Here is a 19,482-nt window from a genome sequence, read left to right as displayed (position 1 = left end):
ATTAAAGGTTCAGGGAGCAAATGAATTTTGACTCCTAGCTTCATGATGACATGGATCAGGGCTGTTTAGGTCATTATTGTATAAACAGAGCCTAACATAATATCTGGCACATACTAGGTACTCAGCAAATTATGTTGAAGGTACAATATTTCATAGGAGACAAAAGATGTAAATGGGAGAGGCACATGGTATCTATAGCTTATATATAAAAAAGGAATTCTTGTTATCATAATATAAAAGGTTTTTCTTTATCTAGTTGTAGCCTTCAACTTCCTCTCTTGTCTTTCAGCCTTTGATATCCAAACTGCGGTAATTCTGAACTATTTGTAGTCCAGTATGGGGCCATGCTTCTTATTTCCATATCTTTGCTCATGTAACTTTGAGATGCTTAATCTCCCGGTGTTTTATTTTCTCATTTATAATGTGATAGTAGGAATAGGACCTACTAAGGTTTAAATGAGATAATACGCATAAAAGGCCTGGTACATAAAAAGTACATGGTAAAAATTGGCCATTGCTATTATTATTGCAATAGCCTCCTAAATGGTTTCCTGAATTTCTTGTTTTAAATCTCACCCTCTAAATCAGTGCCATTACCAAGAATTATCTTTCCAAAACAAAGATCTTACTATGTCATTCACATTTAATGACTCCCAGTAGCCCACAAGATTCAGCATAAAGTTCTTAGTACAACAAACAAAAAAAGTCTTTTGAAATCTTGCCCCTAAGCATCTACAATAAAGCCTCCTGTCTCTTTTCGGAATCCTATACTTTAACAACAACGACAATAGCAAATCGTTTTTCACCCGAACAACCATACTTTAAGGTTTTTTTAGAACAGTTTTAGGATTCCAGAAAGTTGAACAGACAGTACAGAGAGTTCTCGTATACCCTCTCTCCCCAGCTCATAGTTTCCCCTATTATTAGCATCTTGCATTATGTAGTACATTTGTCACAATTGGTCAGCCAATATTGATATATCATTATTAAAATCCATTATTTACATACTGTTCACTCTTAGTCTTATACAGTTCTATGAGTTTTGACAAATGCATGATGTCATGTATCTACCATTCCAGTATCATATAGAATATTTTCACTGCCCTAAAAATCACCTGAGCCCTACCTGTTTATTCCTTACCCTGCTTCTCCAGAAGCCCTGGCAGCCACTCATCTTTTTTTTTTTTTTAATAAATTTATTTATTTATTTATTTTTGAGTGTGTTGGGTCTTCGATGCTGCACGCGGGCTTTCTCTAGTTGTGGAGAGCGGGGGATACTCTTCGTTGTGATGTGAGGGCTTCTGATCGCGGTGGCTTCTCTTGTTGTGGAGCATAGGCTCTAGGTGCGTGGGCTTCAGTAGTTGTGGCTTGCAGGCTCTATAGCTGAGGCTCAGTAGTTGTGGTGCATGGGCTTAGTTGCTCCGAGGCATGTGGGCTCTTCCTGGGCAGGGCTCGAACCCGTATCCCCTGCATTGGCAGGCGGATTCTTAACCACTGCGCCACCAGGGAAGTCCCAGCCCCTCATCTTTTTACTCTTTCTATGGTTTTGCCTTTTCCAACACGTCATATAATTGGAATCATACAGTATGTAGCTTTTTCAGACTGCCCTTTTTCACTAAGTAATGTGCATTTAGGGTTCCTCCATGTCTTTCCATGGCTTGATAGCTCATTTCATTTAACACTGAATGATATTCTATGGTACGGATGTACCATTTTATTTATCCATTCACCTTTCGAAGGACATTTTGGTTGCTTCCAGTTTTTGGCAATTATGAATGAATCTGCTGTTTGTGTTCAGGTTTTTGCGTGGACATAAATTTTCAATTCATTCGGGTAAAAACCTAGGAGTGCCTTTGTTTTGATTTTTGGAGCTTTGTGGATTTTTTTTTCCTTGAGTATTTTTGGTCTGCTGTTGGTTGAATATGCACATGCGGAACCCAAGGATACAGAGGGCGGATTGTATACTCCAGGTCTTTCTTTCGTCCTTTATATTTATATGATTATATAAATGTATTTGTAAAGTGCAGTCATGTCCATTGTTTCTAAATTGGAAAAATAGAACCTAGCCTTTAATTTTGCTGTATATAACAAAAAGCAGTTAAAATTCTGTTGATTCTTTTTTTTTAAGAGCAAATGTGGATTTTTATTTTGAAAGAAATCATAATACATTTTTTAAAAATTTAAAGCTAACAAAAAATTTAAAGCTAACGAATAACAAAAACATTCCAATTTTCAGAAAGAACAATAATATATATTTTTTTACTAACTACCTAACAGCTATATACAGTGAATGATTTCTATAATGCTTTATTTCCTACATTTTTTTACATCTTTATTGGAGTATAATTGCTTTACAATGGTGTATTAGTTTCTGCTTTATAACAAAGTGAATCAGTTATACATATACATATGTTCCGATATCCCTTCCCTCTTGCGTCTCCCTCCCTCCCACCCTCACTATCCCACCCCTCTAGGTGGTCACAAAGCACCGAGCTGATCTCCCTGTGCTATGCGGCTGCTTCCCACTAGCTATCTACCTTACATTTGGTAGTGTATATATGTCCATGCCACTCTCTCGCTTTGTCACAGCTTACCCTTCCCCCTCCCCATATCCTCAAGTCCATTCTCTACTAGGTCTGTGTCTTTATTCCTGTCTTACCCCTAGGTTCTTCGTGACATTTTTTTTTCTTAAATTCCATATATATGTGTTAGTATACGGTATTTGTCTTTCTCTTTCTGACTTACTTCACTCTGTATGACAGACTGTAGGTCCATCCACCTCATTACAAATAGCTCAATTTCGTTTCTTTTTATGGCTGAGTAATATTCGATTGTATATATGTGCCACATCTTCTTTATCCATTCATCCAATGATGGACACTTAGGTTGTTTCCATCTCCGGGCTATTGTAAATAGAGCTGCAAGGAACATTTTGGTACATGACTCTTTTTGAATTATGGTTTTCTCAGGGTATATGCCCAGTAGTGGGATTGCTGGGTCATATGGTAGTTCTATTTGTAGTTTTTTAAGGAACCTCAATACTGTTCTCCATAGTGGCTGTACCAATTCACATTCCCACCAGCAGTGCAAGAGTGTTCCCTTTTCTCCACACCCTCTCCAGCATTTATTGTTTCTAGATTTTTTGATGATGGCCATTCTGACCGGTGGGAGATGATATCTCATTGTAGTTTTGATTTGCATTTCTCTAATGATTAATGATGTTGAGCATCCTTTCATGTGTTTGTTGGCAGTCTGTATATCTTCTTTGGAGAAATGTCTATTTAGGTCTTCTGCCCATTTTTGGATTGGGTTGTTTGTTTTTTGGTTATTGAGCTGCATGTGCTGCTTATAAATTTTGGAGATTAATCCTTTGTCAGTTGCTTCATTTGCAAATATTTTCTCCCATTCTGAGGGTTGTCTTTTGGTCTTGTTTATGGTTTCCTTTGCTGTGCAAAAGCTTTGAAGTTTCATTAGGTCCCATTTGTTTATTTTTGTTTTTATTTCCATTTCTCTAGGAGGTGGGTCAAAAAGGATCTTGCTGTGATTTATGTCATAGAGTGTTCTGCCTATGTTTTCCTCTAAGAGTTTGATAGTTTCTGGCCTTACATTTAGGTCTTTAATCCATTTTGATCTTATTTTTGTGTATGGTGTTAGGGAATGATCTAATCTCATTCTTTTACATGTATCTGTCCAGTTTTCCCAGCACCACTTATTGAAGAGGCTGTACTTTCTCCACTGTACATTCCTGCCTCCTTAATCAAAGATAAGGTGACCATATGTGTGTGGGTTTATCTCTGGGCTTTCTGTCCTGTTCCATTGATCTATCATTCTGGTTTTATGCCAGTACCATACTGTCTTGATTACTGTAGCTTTGTAGTATAGTCTGAAGTCAGGGAGCCTGATTCCTCCATCTCTGTTTTTCGTTCTCAAGAATGCTTTGGCTATTCGGGGTCTTTTGTGTTTCCATACAAATTGTGAAATTTTTTGTTCTAGTTCTGTGAAAAATGCCAGTGGTAGTTTGATAAGGGAGTGCATTGAATCTGTAGATTGCTTTGTGTAGTAGAGTCATTTTCACAATGTTGATTCTTCCAATCCAAGAACATGGTATATCTTTCCATCTGTTCGTATCATCTTTAATTTCCTTCATCAGTGTCTTATAATTTTCTGCATACAGGTTTTTTGTCTCCTTAGGTAGGTTTATTCCTAGATATTTTATTCTTTTTGTTGCAATGGTAAATGGGAGTGTTTTCTTGATTTCACTTACAGATTTTTCCTCATTAGTGTATAGGAATGCCGGAGATTTCTGTGCATTAATTTTGTATCCTGCTACTTTACCAAATTCATTGGTTAGCTCTCTTAGTTTACTGGTAGCATCTTTAGGATTCTCTATGTATAGTATCATGTCATCTGCAAACAGTGACAGCTTTACTTCTACTTTTCCGATTTGGATTCCTTTTATTTCCTTTCCTTCTCTGATTGCTGTGGCTAAAATTTCCAAAACTATGTTGAATAAAAGTGGTGAGAGTGGGCAACCTTGTCTTGTTCCTGATCTTAGTGGAAATGGTTTCAGTTTTTCACCATTGAGGACGATGTTGGCTGTGGGTTTGTCATATATGGCCTTTATTATGTTGAGGAGAGTTCCCTCTATGCCTACTTTCTGCAGGGTTTTTATCATAAAAGGGTGTTGAATTTTGTCGAAAGCTTTCTCTGCATCTATTGAGATGATCATATGGTTTTTCTCCTTCAATTTGTTAATGTGGTGTATCACGTTGATTGATTTGTGTATATTGAAGAATCCTTGCATTCCTGGAATAAACCCCACTTGATCATGGTGTATGATCCTTTTATTGTGCTGTTGGATTCTGTTTGCTAGTATTTTGTTGAAGATTTTTGCATCTATGTTCATCAGTGATATTGGCCTGTAGTTTTCTTTCTTTGTGACATCCTTGTCTGGTTTTGGTATCAGGGTGATGGTGGCCTCGTAGAATGAGTTTGGGAGTGTTCCTCCCTCTGCTCTGTTTTGGAAGAGTTTGAGAAGGGTAGGTGTTAGCTCTTTCTAAATGTTTGGTAGAATTTGCCTGTGAAGCCATCTGGTCCTGGGCTTTTGTTTGTTGGAAGATTTTTAATCACAGTTTCAATTTCAGTGCTTGTGAATGGTCTGTTCATATTTTCTGTTTCTTCCTGATTCAGTCTTGGCAGGTTGTGCATTTCTAAGCATTTGTCCATTTCTTCTAGGTTGTCCATTTTATGGCATAGAGTTGCTTGTAGTAGTCTCTCATGATCTTTTGTATTTCTGCAGTGTCAGTTGTTACTTCTCCTTTTTCATTTCTAATTCTTTTTATTTGAGACTTCTTCCTTTTTTCTTGATGAGTGTGGCTAATGGTTTATCAATTTTGTTTATCTTCTCAAAGAACCGGGTTTTAGTTTTACTGATTATTGCTATCATTTCCTTCATTTCTTTTTCATTTATTTCTGATCTGATTTTTATGATTTCTTTCCTTCTGCTAACTTTGGGTTTTTGTTGTTCTTCTTTCTGTAATTGCTTTAGGTGCAAGGTTAGGTTGTTTATTCGAGATGTTTCCTGTTTCTTAAGGTAGGATTGTATTGGTATAAACTTCCCTCGTAGAACTGCTTTTGCTGCGTCTCATACGTTTTGGGTCATCATGTCTCCATTGTCATTTGTTTCTAGGTATTTTTTAATTTCCTCTTTGATTTCTTCAGTGATCACTTCGTTATTAAGTAGTGTATTGTTTAGCCTCCATGTGTTTGTACTTTTTACGGATCTTTTCCTTAACTGATACTAGTCTCATAGCGTTGTGGTCGGAAAACATAATTGATACAATTTCAATTTTCTTAAATTTACCAAGGCTTGGTTTGTGACCCAAGATATGATCTATCTTGGAGAATATTCCATGAGCACTTGAGAAAAATGTGTATTCTGTTGTTTTTGGATGGACTGTCCTATAAATATCAATTAAGTCCATCTTGTTTAATGTATCATTTAAAGCTTGTGTTTCCTTATTTATTTTCATTTTGGATGATCTGTCCATGGGTGCAAGTGGGGTGTTTAAGTCCCCTACTATGAACATGTTACTGTCGATTTCCCCTTTTATGGCTGTTAGTATTTGCCTTATGTATTGACGTGCTCCTATGTTGAGTGCATAAATATTTACAATTGTTATATCTTCTTCTTGGATCGATCCCTTGATCATTAATGTAGTGACTTTCTTTGTCTCTTTAATAGTCTTCATTTTAAAGTCTATTTTGTCTGATATGAGAATTACTACTCCAGCTTTCTTTTGGTTTTCTTTTTCCATCTCCTTACTTTCAGTCTGTATGTGTCTCTAGGTCTGAAGTGGGTCTCTTGTACACAGCATATATATGGGTCTTGTTTTTGTATCCATTCAGCCAATCTGTGTCTTTTGGTGGGAGCATTTAGTCCATTTACATTTAAGGTAATTATCGATATGTATGTTCCTATTACCATTTTCTTAATTGTTTTGGGTTCGTTATTGTAGGTCTTTTCCTTCTCTTGTGTTTCTTTCCTAGGGAAGTTCCTTTAGCATTTGTTGTAAAGCTGGTTTGGTGGTGCTGAACTCTCTCAGCTTTTGCTTGTCTGTAAAGGTTTTAATTTCTCCATCAAATCTGAATGAGATCCTTGCTGGGTAGAGTAATCTTGGTTGCAGGTTTTTCTGCTTCATCACTTTAAATATGTCCTGCCAGTCCCTTCTGGCTTGCAGAGTTTCTGCTGAAAGATCAGCTGTTAACCTTATGGGGATTCCCTTGTGTGTTATTTGTTGTTTTTCACTTGCTGCTTTTAATATGTTTTCTTTGTATTTAATTTTTGACAGTTTGATTAATATGTGTCTTGGTGTATTTCTCCTTGGATTTATCCTGTATGGGACTCTTTGTGCTTCCTGGACTTGATTAACTATTTCCTTTCCCATGTTAGAGAAGTTTTCAACTATAATCTCTTCAAATATTTTTTCAGTCCCTTTCTTTTTCTCTTCTTCTTCTGCAACCCCTATAATTTGAATGTTGGTGCATTTAATGTTGTCCCAGAGGTCTCTGAGACTGTCCTCAGTTCTTGTTATTCTTTTTTCTTTATTCTGCTCTGCAGTAGTTATTTCCACTATTCTATCTTCCAGGTCACTTATCCGTTCTTCTGCCTCAGTTATTCTGCTATTGAACCCTTCTAGAGTATTTTTAATTTCATTTATTGTGTTGTTCATCGTTGCTTGTTTCATCTTTAGTTCTTCTAGGTCCTTGTTAAATGTTTCTTGCATCTTGTCTATTCTATTTCCAAGATTTTGGATCATCTTTACTATCATTATTCTGAATTCTTTTTCAGGTAGACTGCCTATTTCCTCTTCATTTGTTAGGTCTGGTGGGTTTTTATCTTGCTCCTTCATCTGCTGTGTGTTTTTCTGTCTTCTCATTTTGCTTATCTTACTGTGTTTGGGGTCTCCTTTTTGCAGGCTGCAGGTTCGTAGTTCCGATTGTTTTTGGTGTCTGTCCCCAGTGGCTATGGTTGGTTCAGTGGGTTGTGTAGGCTTCCTGGTGGAGGGGACTAGTGCCTGTGTTCTGGTGGATGAGGCTGGATCGTGTCTTTCTGGTGGGCAGGTACACGTCTGGTGGTGTGTTTTGGGGTATCTGTGGACTTACTATGATTTTAGGCAACCTCTCTGCTAATGGATGGGGCTGTGTTCCTGCCTTGCTAGTTGTTTGGCATAGGGTGTCCAGTACTGTAGCTTGCTGGTCGTTGAGTGAAGCTGGGTTCTGGTGTTGAGATGGAAATCTCTGGGAAATTTTCGCCGTTTGATTTGGAGCTGGGAGGTCTCTTGTGGACCAGTGTCCTGAAGTTGGCTCTCCTACCTCAGAGGCACAGCACTGACTCCTGGCTGCAGCAACAAGAGCCTCAATATCATTTTCTGTTTTAAGAATGGAAAGGTAATTCAGCCCTTCCTGTAGCATGGTTGCTATAATCTGTTTTTCTTCAATCACAGCATTTAATCTGTTTACATTTAATATAATTATTGATACATTTGAGTTTAAATCTATATTATTTTATTTTCATTCTTTCCATTTTGTTACTTTTTTCTTGTTTTATTTTGGTTTAATTTTTTTTAAAATTTTTATTGGAGTATAGTTTATTTACAATGTTGTGTTAGTTTCAGGTGTACAGCAAAGTGAATCTGTTATACATATACATATATCGACTCTTATTTTAGATTTTTATCCCATATAGGCTATTACAGAGTACTGAGTAGAGTTCCCTGTGCTATGCAGTAGGTCCTTATTATTTAGTTATCTATTTTATATATAGTAGTGTGTATATGTCAATCCCAGTCTTCCAATTTATCCCTCCCCCCAAAAATTCTATTGATTCTTATTCTTAAGTGGTGGCCTCCTGAAATGGATTCTTCTTAATGAGGTCACTTGTTAGAGCTGTGAGGCATTTTACTAACTAGATGGGGTTGTTAACTGGTATCTGTACAGTGCAGATAAATATTTACCTGTAACTGAAATCTGTGTACTCTTGAGGGTTTTTAGATACGCTTTCTTTTCTAGTTCCTTTGCGAAAGAACTAGGTCCTAGTTCTTTTGTAAAAATACTATTTATTATTTTCCTCTTTATATAACCAATATGTCTACTATAGAAAAAGTAGAATCTATATACAGCATAAAAAATGAAAATAACCATCTACGGTTATCACTGTTGATATTTTGGAGGTTTTTCTTTTATAATTTTGTGTGTGTGTGTGTGTGAATATATTTAATTTACTTTCTGTTTTTTTTATTTTTAACAAATTTGGAATTGTACTGAGTTCTGCTTTTATGACTTCTATTTGTACATTTTTCAGGAACACTTGAAAAATAGAGTCATTAAAATAATCAGATAATAGTCTGTCTTATGAATATTGTGATTAATTTAAATATCCAAATATTGTTGGCAGTTTTAGAGTCATCATTCTGAGTGTCAGTTCTATAAGTTACTTAGAAAGGTATACCCAAACAAAATAACTAATAACCAACTTCAAAGAAGCACATTAGTAATATCCTGGAAATTTTAAGTAACAGCTCTTTTTATGAGCAGCAGTGTGGGAATATATTATCTTTCAACCAAAATTAATTATCTTTTGTTCAGTATAGATATTGCAGCTCTTTTTCATTGGACCAGATAAAATGAAAGTAGAATTGTAAAGGAGGTATTGATTGTTGCCTTGTGCTTGCATGACCATGGCAGAACAGTAGTGTAGGAATGTTTTTGAGTGACTCAAAAACTCAATGAAAGTAAGAGGGGCCAGTGTTTGGAACAAAAGAATGCTGTAAATTCTAAAGGAAACCACACTATTGAACTGACAAGAACATTGGTAAGTGGATAATTTATTAAATAAGCCAATTAAATTAGTTTGGAAACCATATTATTTGAGAGAGAAATATGGGTGTAAGGCTATCATTCCTTATCTTGAAGAGAGCAGTTTGGTTAGTTTCTGTTTGTGGAATTAAGTAAATAGGTCTAGGGCTTCTAGGCCACAAGATGTCATGTTGTCTGTTTTAGGGTAATGAAAATTTGCCATGTTCAGTTTGTACAGTTTGTTGTGACACGACAAAAAGTGTAACACAAACCATATGTTTACTAAGATTTTAAATAACCATCCTTAAATCTGTATTAACCATGTTCTGCTTTACTATTTAGCTTAACTCTGTATTTTGACTCCTGATTGTCTTAATGGAATTTACTGTTATATTCTAAAAAGCTAATGAGAATTAACCAAACTATCCAGATTTTATAACAAATAATTCCAGAAAGAAACTACGCTTCCAGGTGAATAGATCATCAAAACAAGCTAATTCTTAAACAATTCTTAGAAATGAAAACACGAGGTAAGTGCCTTAATCCATATGTAATGGCAAAATCTGAGGTGAACATTTAATTTTTAGTATACTGAAATCCAGGGAAGTCTACTTGTTTAGATTATAAAACAAGGACCTTGATAGTTAATTGAAAATCCCATTCCTATTTCTTGATCTGTTGATATATTTCTAAATGTTAGTATTTTAACCTGTTGGATGTGTATCCCAAGTTATCGCCAAGGCCAAAGTTTATTTAATAAATTAGTGCAAATTTAAACTTACCCCTATATTAATATCATGTTCACTCACTTGCATTTTAATATGTTTTCTTGAGTAGAAGAGAAAAAATACAGGCTGGGAAGAATGGAATTATAGTTTCAGTGAAGCTTGTCTTCACTATAAAACTGAATGTACCCTCAAGTTAATGTAATAAATTCAAGCATGTTTTTCTCTTAAAGTGATTAGTAAACATGTTTTCCTTTTCATATGTTTAACATTGTTTCACTCTTTTCTTACAGTATCCTGGACTTCAGCAAAGAAGTGTTGTCTTCATGCATTCTAAAATAACAGTGGTTCAGGTGTTCTAAACCACAAAGATATATTCCTTTGAATCAACCTAAAGCTGCAACTGAGTTAATGCCTTCCATATAACTTTTTGAGTTAATGCCTTCCATATAACTTTTTAATTTTACTTTGGTGTGTGTGTGTGTGTGTGTGTGTGTGTGTGTGTGTGTGTGTGTGTTAAACTTTAAAGATAGCCTCAAAGTGACACTATAATATTATGGTTTATCAATTTGGAATTCTTGTTTAATGTAATGAGGCCATTGGTGGCCATACATAAACTACTGTGGAGAAAATTGGAATGTTTATCAATGAGCTTTCCCGGATTCTTTACAGAGTGACTTGATCTATTGGTTTATTCTTTTAAAGTGCTCATAATTGGGTAGACAGTTTAGTAAATGGCATTTGTAAGATAAACTATTATCCGAATATTACCCTGCATCTAGCAAAAGCCTTTTTGTACTGCTGTTACTGGTTTCTAGCATTTAAGTGACAGTAGGGCCCTCTCATTTAATCAACGAGGAAACTGGGGACCAGAAATACTAGGTTACTGGCCAGTTTGATTAGTTATACAGTTTAAACCAGAGCCTTAGGTCCCTGACTCTTTGGTCAGTGTATGTCCATGATGCTATACTGTGTATCATAGTTGAATATATTTACAATCTTTTAGAAGATGGTAATCAATCTAGACTAGATCTAGACTTTAATGGCTATGATTTTCTGCCTTAAGTAAACAGTTATTATTGTATACTATGCATGATCATTATATTTATGAAACTGTCCAAAGGAGTCAAAAAAATTTTTTTAATCTCATGATTTATTGCTCCTATAGTTTACTTGCTACACATTCTTTTATTCATCCATGTAAACACCATTTTAGACATGTTTTTTTATTTCTTCTCTGTTTCTTCACCTACCCACTTGTATCTTCCTCAAATTAGACAGTTCTCTGCTGTCAACCCATTTGTGACTCCCTATTTCTGTAATTAGCTGTTGTCAATGGAAGAAAGAATGAATTGCCCAAAAATACATGTAAAGAAATCTTTTTGCAGTGTTTGTTAAGGATCATGCCATCCCTTGTGGAAGTCTCTAGTCACATATGGCTATTTAAATTTTATTAACCAAAATTAAATAAAATTAAAAATCAAGTTCTTCAGTCACTTTAGCCACATTATAAGTGCTCATTGGCCATACGCAGCTAGTGGCTACCATATGAAATAGGGCAGATACAGGATATTTCCATCATTGCAGAAAGTTCTGTTGGGTAGTGCTGCTTAAGGGTATTATCTACCCTGTGAGAAACATATATATGTGTATATGTATATATATACACACATATACACACTTTATTTTTTTATTCATTCACGTATATACATATGTGTACATATGCATTCATAAGATTGTCTTGATATATTACATCATCTATATTTAAAAAAATTCTCTCTTTATCTTTAGTTATCTTTATTGGGGTATAATTTACAAACAGTATGTACATTCATTTTAAGTGTACAGTTTAATGAGTTTTGACAAATATATACAGTTGTGTAACTTCTACCAAAATCAAGATAAAGAACATTTCCGGTACTTGAAACGTTCCCCTTGCTGTCAGTCTACCCCCACTGCTAGCTCCATGGAACCAGTGGTCTGCTTTTTGTCAATATAAATTAGCCTCTTCTAGAATTTAATTCAAATAGAATTATACATTTACAATTTTTCCGTGTTAGGCTTCTTTTGCTTAGTATAATGTTTTTTGAGGGTCATCCATATTGTTTACAAAAGTAGTTCCTTTTTATTGTTGAACAGTAATAGTCCATTGTATGTATGTATTTCAGTTTGTTTATCCATTTACCTGTTGAGTTGTGTTTAGCTTTTGGCTATTATGAATAAAACTGCTTATGAGTTTTCAAGTACAGTCTTTGTGTAGACATATGTTATCATTTCTGTTGAGTTAAATACCTGAGCATGGAATCGCTGGACATATAATAATAAGTGCATATTTAACTTTATAAGAATTCACCAAACTGTTTGTCCGTAGTAATATGAGAGATTCAGTTGCCACACATCATTACCAACACTTTGTATTGTCGTTATTTTTAACATTAGCCATTCTTGTGGTTGTGTTACAGTATCTCCTTATGGTTTTATTTACATTTCCTTGATGATTAATGATGTTGAGTATCTTTTCAACTGCTCATTTGTTTTTTGTATATCTTTTGCCAAGTGTTCAGATTTTTTCTCTATTTTTAATTGGGCTGTTTGTCTTCCTGAGTTATAAGACTTTTTATATTCTGGGGATGCAAGTCCTCAGATATATTGTATATCTATATTGGTATCTATCTAATATATTCTCCCAGTCTGTGGCTTGCCTAATTTTCTGAACAATTTCTTTAGAAAAACATAAGAGTTTTTAATTTTGATGAAGTCCAATTTATCAGTTTTTTTCTTTTATGATTGTACTTTTTCTATACTGAGAAATTTTATCCATCCCAAGGCTGTGAAGATTTTCTCCCTTGCTTTCTTATAGAATTTTTATAGTTTTATCTTTTACATTTAAGTCTGTGCTCTACTTGGCATTAATTTTAGAGCATGTCACAAGGTAAAAGTTGAGGTTCATTTTTTATCTATACGAACATTTGTTTAAAAGACTATTCCTTTCTTACTAAATTATTTTGGCAACTTTGTTGAATATTAACTGACATTATTTTATTGCCTGGAATATTTTCTGAGCTCATTTTTTTTTTTTTCCCTGTTGGTCTATATGTCTGTCCTTATATAAGCTTTATGGTAAAAATTAAAATCAAGTACTGTTAAGTCCTATCGCTTTCTTCTGTTTCAAAATTGTTTAATATATTTTAGTTCTTTTGCATTTCAGTATACATTTTAGAATTAGCTTGTTAGTTTCTACAGAAATGCCTTCTGGAATTTTGATTAGGATTGTACTGAATCTATAAGTCACTTTGAGAAGTGACATCTTAAAAATATTGAGTCTTCAAGCTGTAACTTGGTATATTTCTCTACTTATCTAGACCTTCTTTAAGTTTTCACAGCAAAAAACACAGGTCTTTCATATATTTTGTATTTTCATACCATAGGTTTTGCATATATTTGTTAAATTTAACACTCAGTATTTCATGGTTTTAGATGTTATGTCTTGTAAATCTTTAAGCATTTAAGAATGTTTTCAGTTACTGATTGCTAATATGTAGAAACACAATCGATTTTTGTATATTAAGCTTGAAGTCTGTGACCTTTCTAAACTCATTACATTTAATTTTTTTGGTAGCTTTCTTAGGATTTTCTATATAGATCTTCATGTCTGCTAATAGAGACAGTTTTACTTCTTCCTTTTCAGTCTGAATGGCTTTTATTTATTTTTCTTGCCTTGTTGCATTAGTCAGAACTGCTAGTAAAATATTGACACAGTAAGAATGGGCATCCTCACTTTGTACCCAATTTTAGAGAGTAAGCCCTGAGTTTTTCACCATTAAGTATATTGTTAGCTGTAGATTTTTCAAAGATACCCTTTATCCGGTTGAATGAGTTCCCTTTCATACCTAGTTTTTTGAGAGTTTTTATCTTGAATGATTGTTGAATTTTGTCAGATGCTTTTTTTTTTTTCATTCCTTGACAGTCATATTGTGTTACTCTTTTTCTGTTAATATGGTCAACTGCATTGATTCATTTTCAAATGTTAAAGTAGCCTTGCATTCCTTATATAAATCACTTGGTCATGGTGTTTAGATTTGGTTTTTGGTTTTTGGCTTTTTTTTTCCCCCCCTTTTAATGTCTTTGATTTTGATATCAGAGTAGTGCTGGCTTTATAAAATGAGCTGGGAATTTTTCTTTCCTCTATTTTCTGAAACAGTCTGTAGAATCAGTATCATTTCTACTCTAAATGTCTGTAGAATTCACCAGTGAAGTCATCTGGGCCTGGAGTTTTCTTTGTGGGAATGTTTTAAATAGCAAGTTTAATTTCTTTGGTAGATACTATGTGCTTTATTGTGATTTATAAGAAATATATATATTTGGTCATTCAGATGACCAAAATATATTTCTCAGAGATATTTGGTCCATAGTTCCTGGCCCACAGCTCCCAAAACCCTTGGAATTTCCTGAATAATAAGAGCAATGGGAGCATCCTTTGTTATAATATTTGGTTTCTTGTCCTCAGTTCCCGAAAAACAAAAACAAAACCCCCAAAAAACTGCTTCAGAGCCATAAAAGTTAAATGGTGTCTTGTTAACAAGCCTTTAGTACCACAAGTGAGTTTATGTTAATGAAAGTGACTTGCAAAAAACACCTAAGGGTGGAGGCTGGTTGCCAGGAGAACTAACCACAGATAGAATCAGAACCAGAAACCCTGATTCTGGGGAGGAGAGAGGGGATAGAGGTTGAATCAATCACCAATGGCAAATGAGTTAATCAATCATGCCTATGTAATGAAGCCTCTGTAAAAACCAAAAAAGGAGAGGGTTCTGAGAGCTTCCACATTAGGGAACCAGTATGCTCCCATGTGCCATTGTGCCGGACCACGAGCTCTACAAGGATGGAAGCTCCCTTTTTCAGACCTTGCCCTATGTATCTCTTCATCTGGTTGTTGGTTTGTATCCTTTAATATTGTTCATAATAAATCTGTCACTAGTGAGTAAATGGGTTTTCCTGAGTTCTGTGGGCCATTCTAGCAAATTAACTGAACCCAAGGAGGGAGTCGTGGGAACCTCTGATTTATAGCCAGTTGATGAGAAGTACTGGTAATAAGCTGGGCTTGTGACTGGCCTCTGAAGTGGAAGGCAGTTTTGTAGGACTGAGCCCTTTACTTGTTGAATCTGATTCTATATCCCCGAGTAGTGTCAGAGTTGAGACACCAGGAGGGTGTCTGAGAATTGATTGTATGGGGAACAATATGCACACTGGAATTGGGTCTAGGAACCCTTTCAAAAGGCTACTCAGATTTCCTATTGCTGTTGTGCTTTTTTTTTCCCCCTTTGAGGGAATTTCTCCATATCCTCTAAGTTGTTGAATGTATGGATATAAAGTTGTTCATCATATTCCCTTATACTTTTTTTAAAAAATAAATTTATTTATTTATTTTTAGGGTCTTTGTTGCTGCACGCGGGCTTTCTCTAGTTGCAGTGAGCGGGGTGGGGGGGATACTCTTCATTGTGCGCGGGCTTCTCACTGTGGTGGCTTCTCTTGTTGCGGAGCATGGATTCTAGGCACGGGCTTCAGTAGTTGTGGAACACAGGCTCATTAGTTGTGGCTCACGGGCTCAGTGTTGTAGCTCACGGGCTCTAGAGCGCAGGCTCAGTAGTTGTGCACAGGCTTAGTTGCTCCATGGCATGTGGGATCTTCCCGGACCAGGGCTCAAATCCATGTACCCTGTACTGGCAGGTGGATTCTTCACCACTGTGCCACCAGGGAAGCCCCTTCCCTTATCTTCTTAACATCTGTAAGATTGGTAGTGATATTCCCACTTTCAAAGAACTGGGTATTGGTTTTATTGCTTTTTATCTGTTACCGTATTTGTTTTCGATGTCATTGATTTCTACTCTTTTTTTGTTTACTTTGGGTTTACTTTGTTCTTTTCTATCTTCCTAAGATTGTAGTTTAGATCATTGTGATATGGGATTATATATGAGCAAGATTGGCCATGAGTTGATAACTGTTAAATGTGGGCGGTGGGTACGTGGAGCATTATTTCATTATACTATTTGTTAATTTATGTATATATTTGACATATTATGTAACTTTAAAAATTACATAAAGCAAATAAATCTAACTCCATAGTAAATTTTTTTCACATTTATATGCCTATTGACATTTATTTTTTACCTGGTAGTTTCTGTTTTGTGAATTGGTAAGCTACTTTTAGGATGGCTCCACTGAATTCCTCAATAATTAGGACAATATACCTTTCAGTGGTTCTTCATATTTGTGGGGAGGGAAGAAAAGTGACATGAATCTTGGTGCTATAAACTCTTGAAGAAATTGAGATATTTCACAAACAATGGGGAAAAGAATGAGCAGTAAGTCAATGTTTATGGAAAAGCAAATTGATACATATTTAATAACAGCAGTATAGTATCAACAATTATCCATCCCGTGATAGTTCCTACAAAGACAAATTTGGTTAACCAAAATATCTGAAGTAATAATGATAAAATTGTAACATTCATTTAGTGTAGTTCATGGGTAACAGATACTTTTGTTGTGTTGTATACAAATTTCTTGTGTTCTCCACCTTCCTCCTTACAAAAAAAGATATTTTCCATTACATTGCCTTTTAAGTATAATCATCTTAATGTACCTATGTACGTGTAGGTGTTAAGAGAAAAATATATGCACAATGCTCTACATATTTTCTTTAGGAGTAGACTTGTGCATCTCACATAGCTTCTTCCATACATTTTTTTTTAATGTTTTGTATTGTTTTGTCTTGCCTTGTTTTTTTTTTTTTTGTCGTTCTTATACTGGAGCTTTTTGTTGGTGACCCAAACTGGTATGGCACATTTGTAACTTGTTTTTGCTTAAGGTAACATTGATTTTTAGTCAAATACATAAATGTACCCATTTTTATTGACTCATTTGGTGTCAGTAACTTCACATGCTAGTGCTGGGCTGATGTGTGTTTCTCATTCCCACTCAGTCATCCATATCTACCCACCAAAATAATAATAACAACAGTGAAGATACATTTTATGCTGCTTTTGTACTCAAAGAGTTGGAAAGAGTGGCTTTTGTTTCTTTGCTTTGCTTTAAAAATAAACCTCTGTGCATAAACATGGGTGGATTTTCATTCTGTTTTATTCCCATTTGCTGGGGATTCATTGATAGAAGAGTAGAGAAATGCAGATTGCTTAGGCAGAGAGAAGGGTAGGAAAGGGATCTTATAATTTATTCTAATACAAGTATAGGTACCTCATTTTTTTTGAGTGAATGGATTTCAGGAACTTTGCTTTGCTTCTGTAAAACCATTGTATTGGATTGCTTGATCTGATTGTGTCCTGAACTTGAAACTTTGACCACACCTTTCCATTTAATGTCATTTTAAAATGATAGTCAGTAACTGTAAGGCATAACCAATGGTTGCCTTGATTAATATTAGCTAAAGTTCTAGATCATACCCATATATCGTCCTACTGGTATCAAGGAATGAAGGACTATTTAAAATAGTTCTGCTATAGCACTAGAGCAAGTTAATATTTTCTGGAGCTTCAAGTGTTATAGTGATAAACCTGGACTCTTTCTGTTTAACTTGAACAGTCTTATTTGCAGTGTCAAAGGAATTGCTGTATATGCTGCAACAGAAGTAATACAATGTTGTGTGATGGGATAAGAAATAAAATTGTACGTCAGATAAAATAGAGAGCAGCTACCAGAGTCAGATATACCTTACAAATATTCACTGAGAAGCAAGACAATTTAGTTTTTCCAGGGTTTAAATCCCGTTTAGCTATATAACCCTGGGTAAATGATACATTCTCTGTGCCCCATTTTTCTCATCTGTAAAGTGAGAATAACACCTACCTTACGGAGTTGCTATGAGATATAAATGAGTTAGTTTAAATGTTGATTTCCATACGTTCTCTGTTATGGTTGCCTAATGGTAGAGTCCATTCTTTATTTGTCTTGTATATCTAACCACTATGTGCTGTGCAGGGAATGTATATAGTAAATATAGTTGAATGAAGATAAGAGTGAGATCTAATATGAAAAATACATATCCAATAGTCTGTTTTGGAATAAAATCAACTTCCATTGTAATGTAGTTGGAATTCATTGCTATTTGTTTGATTTATTTGAAAGTGTTTTTTTAGTGTTTCAGAAACTTCTTTTCAGTAGATAAGCAGAATAGCTGTTATAAACATGTGTACTTAGTATCTCACCTCTTTCCCTTCTTTTTTTTTTTTTTTTGGTTTGGTGGTGGTGGAAATAGTGCCTCAGTGTGTTTGGAGAATAAATGTGGATATCCCTGAAGAAGCTAATCAGAATCTTTCATTCAGTGCTACTGAGCGATGGTGGGAACAGACAGATTTGACCAAACTAATCATATCAAACAATAAACTTCAGTCACTTACTGATGACCTCCGACTCCTTCCTGCACTGACTGTTCTTGATGTAAGTTGACTGATTATAAATATGGATCTTCGTCTGAAGAGACTCTAAAGCTAAATTTAGGCTTTGAGTAATAGAAGACCCATGTTCAATCGGTAGAGTGCAAGGAAGAATAACAAATTACTGTGTTCGGCATAGCATAATGGTTGAGTGCAGAGTCAGAACATCAGGCTTCAAATTTTGACTCTGCCACTTGATAGCTGTGTGATCTCGGGAAGGTTACCTCTTTGTGCTTCAGTTTCCACGTTTATAAACCGAGACTGGTACTACTACCTGTTTTTAAAAATTGTTCGTTGAATTAAATGAGTTAATGCATACAGACAGAATTGGTATTTAACAAGTGGTTGCTGCTGCTCGTCTTTTTCTTAATTGCTATTATTATATATATATATATTTTTTCCTGCGGTAAGCGGGCTTCTCACTGTTGTGGCCTCTCCCGTTGCGGAGGCTGCGGACGCGCAGGCTCAGCGGCCATGGCTCACGGGCCCAGCTGCTCCGTGGCATGTGGGATCTTCCCGGACCGGGGCACTAACCCGTGTCCCCTGCATTGGCAGGTGGACTCCCAACCACTGCGCCACCAGGGAAGCCCTATTGCTATTATTTTTATCATCATTATTATTGTCGGTGTTAAAGCAAGTATTTAATATTGTTTTGTTTTTTGGGTTTTTTTTTGTTACTTTGGGGGTTTTTTTTGGTAACTTATCTCCAATACTGACTTGAATTATTGGGCTTAAATTTTTGTGTGTTTATTCAGGGACTATGTTGTTTTTTTTTTTTGTTTTTTGTTTTTTGTTTTTTTGTGGTACGCGGGCCTCTCACTGATGTGGCCTCTCCCGTTGCGGAGCACAGGCTCCAGACGCGCAGGCTCAGCGGCCACGGCCCACAGACCCAGCCGCTCCGCGGCACGTGGGATCCTCCCAGACCGGGGCACGAACCCGCGTCCCCTAGC

General features: G+C 35.6%; 1 protein-coding gene across 2 annotated transcripts in view; it reads left to right on the top strand.

Annotated features, from left to right (window-relative positions):
* LRRC40 (leucine rich repeat containing 40) overlaps window positions 1-19,482 on the top strand; it is a 55,887-nt gene that overhangs the window by 1,499 nt on the left and 34,906 nt on the right. The window contains exons 1-2 of one of the 2 annotated variants that reach the window (XM_027114045.1): window positions 10,395-10,489; window positions 18,355-18,536. In XM_027114045.1, the coding sequence (XP_026969846.1) occupies window position 10,489; window positions 18,355-18,536 (183 nt within the window). In that variant the 5' untranslated portion in view covers window positions 10,395-10,488. Of the gene's footprint in view, window positions 1-10,394; window positions 10,490-18,354; window positions 18,537-19,482 lie in introns of those variants that run through there. The other variant, XM_027114044.1, reaches the window with a different exon arrangement.

This window comes from Aethalodelphis obliquidens, unplaced genomic scaffold (genome assembly GCF_003676395.1).
Source record: "Aethalodelphis obliquidens isolate GAN/ISIS:26980383/991018 unplaced genomic scaffold, ASM367639v1 scaffold13, whole genome shotgun sequence".
Classification (NCBI taxonomy): domain Eukaryota; kingdom Metazoa; phylum Chordata; class Mammalia; order Artiodactyla; family Delphinidae; genus Aethalodelphis; species Aethalodelphis obliquidens.
This window is presented reverse-complemented; position numbering and strand designations above follow the sequence as displayed.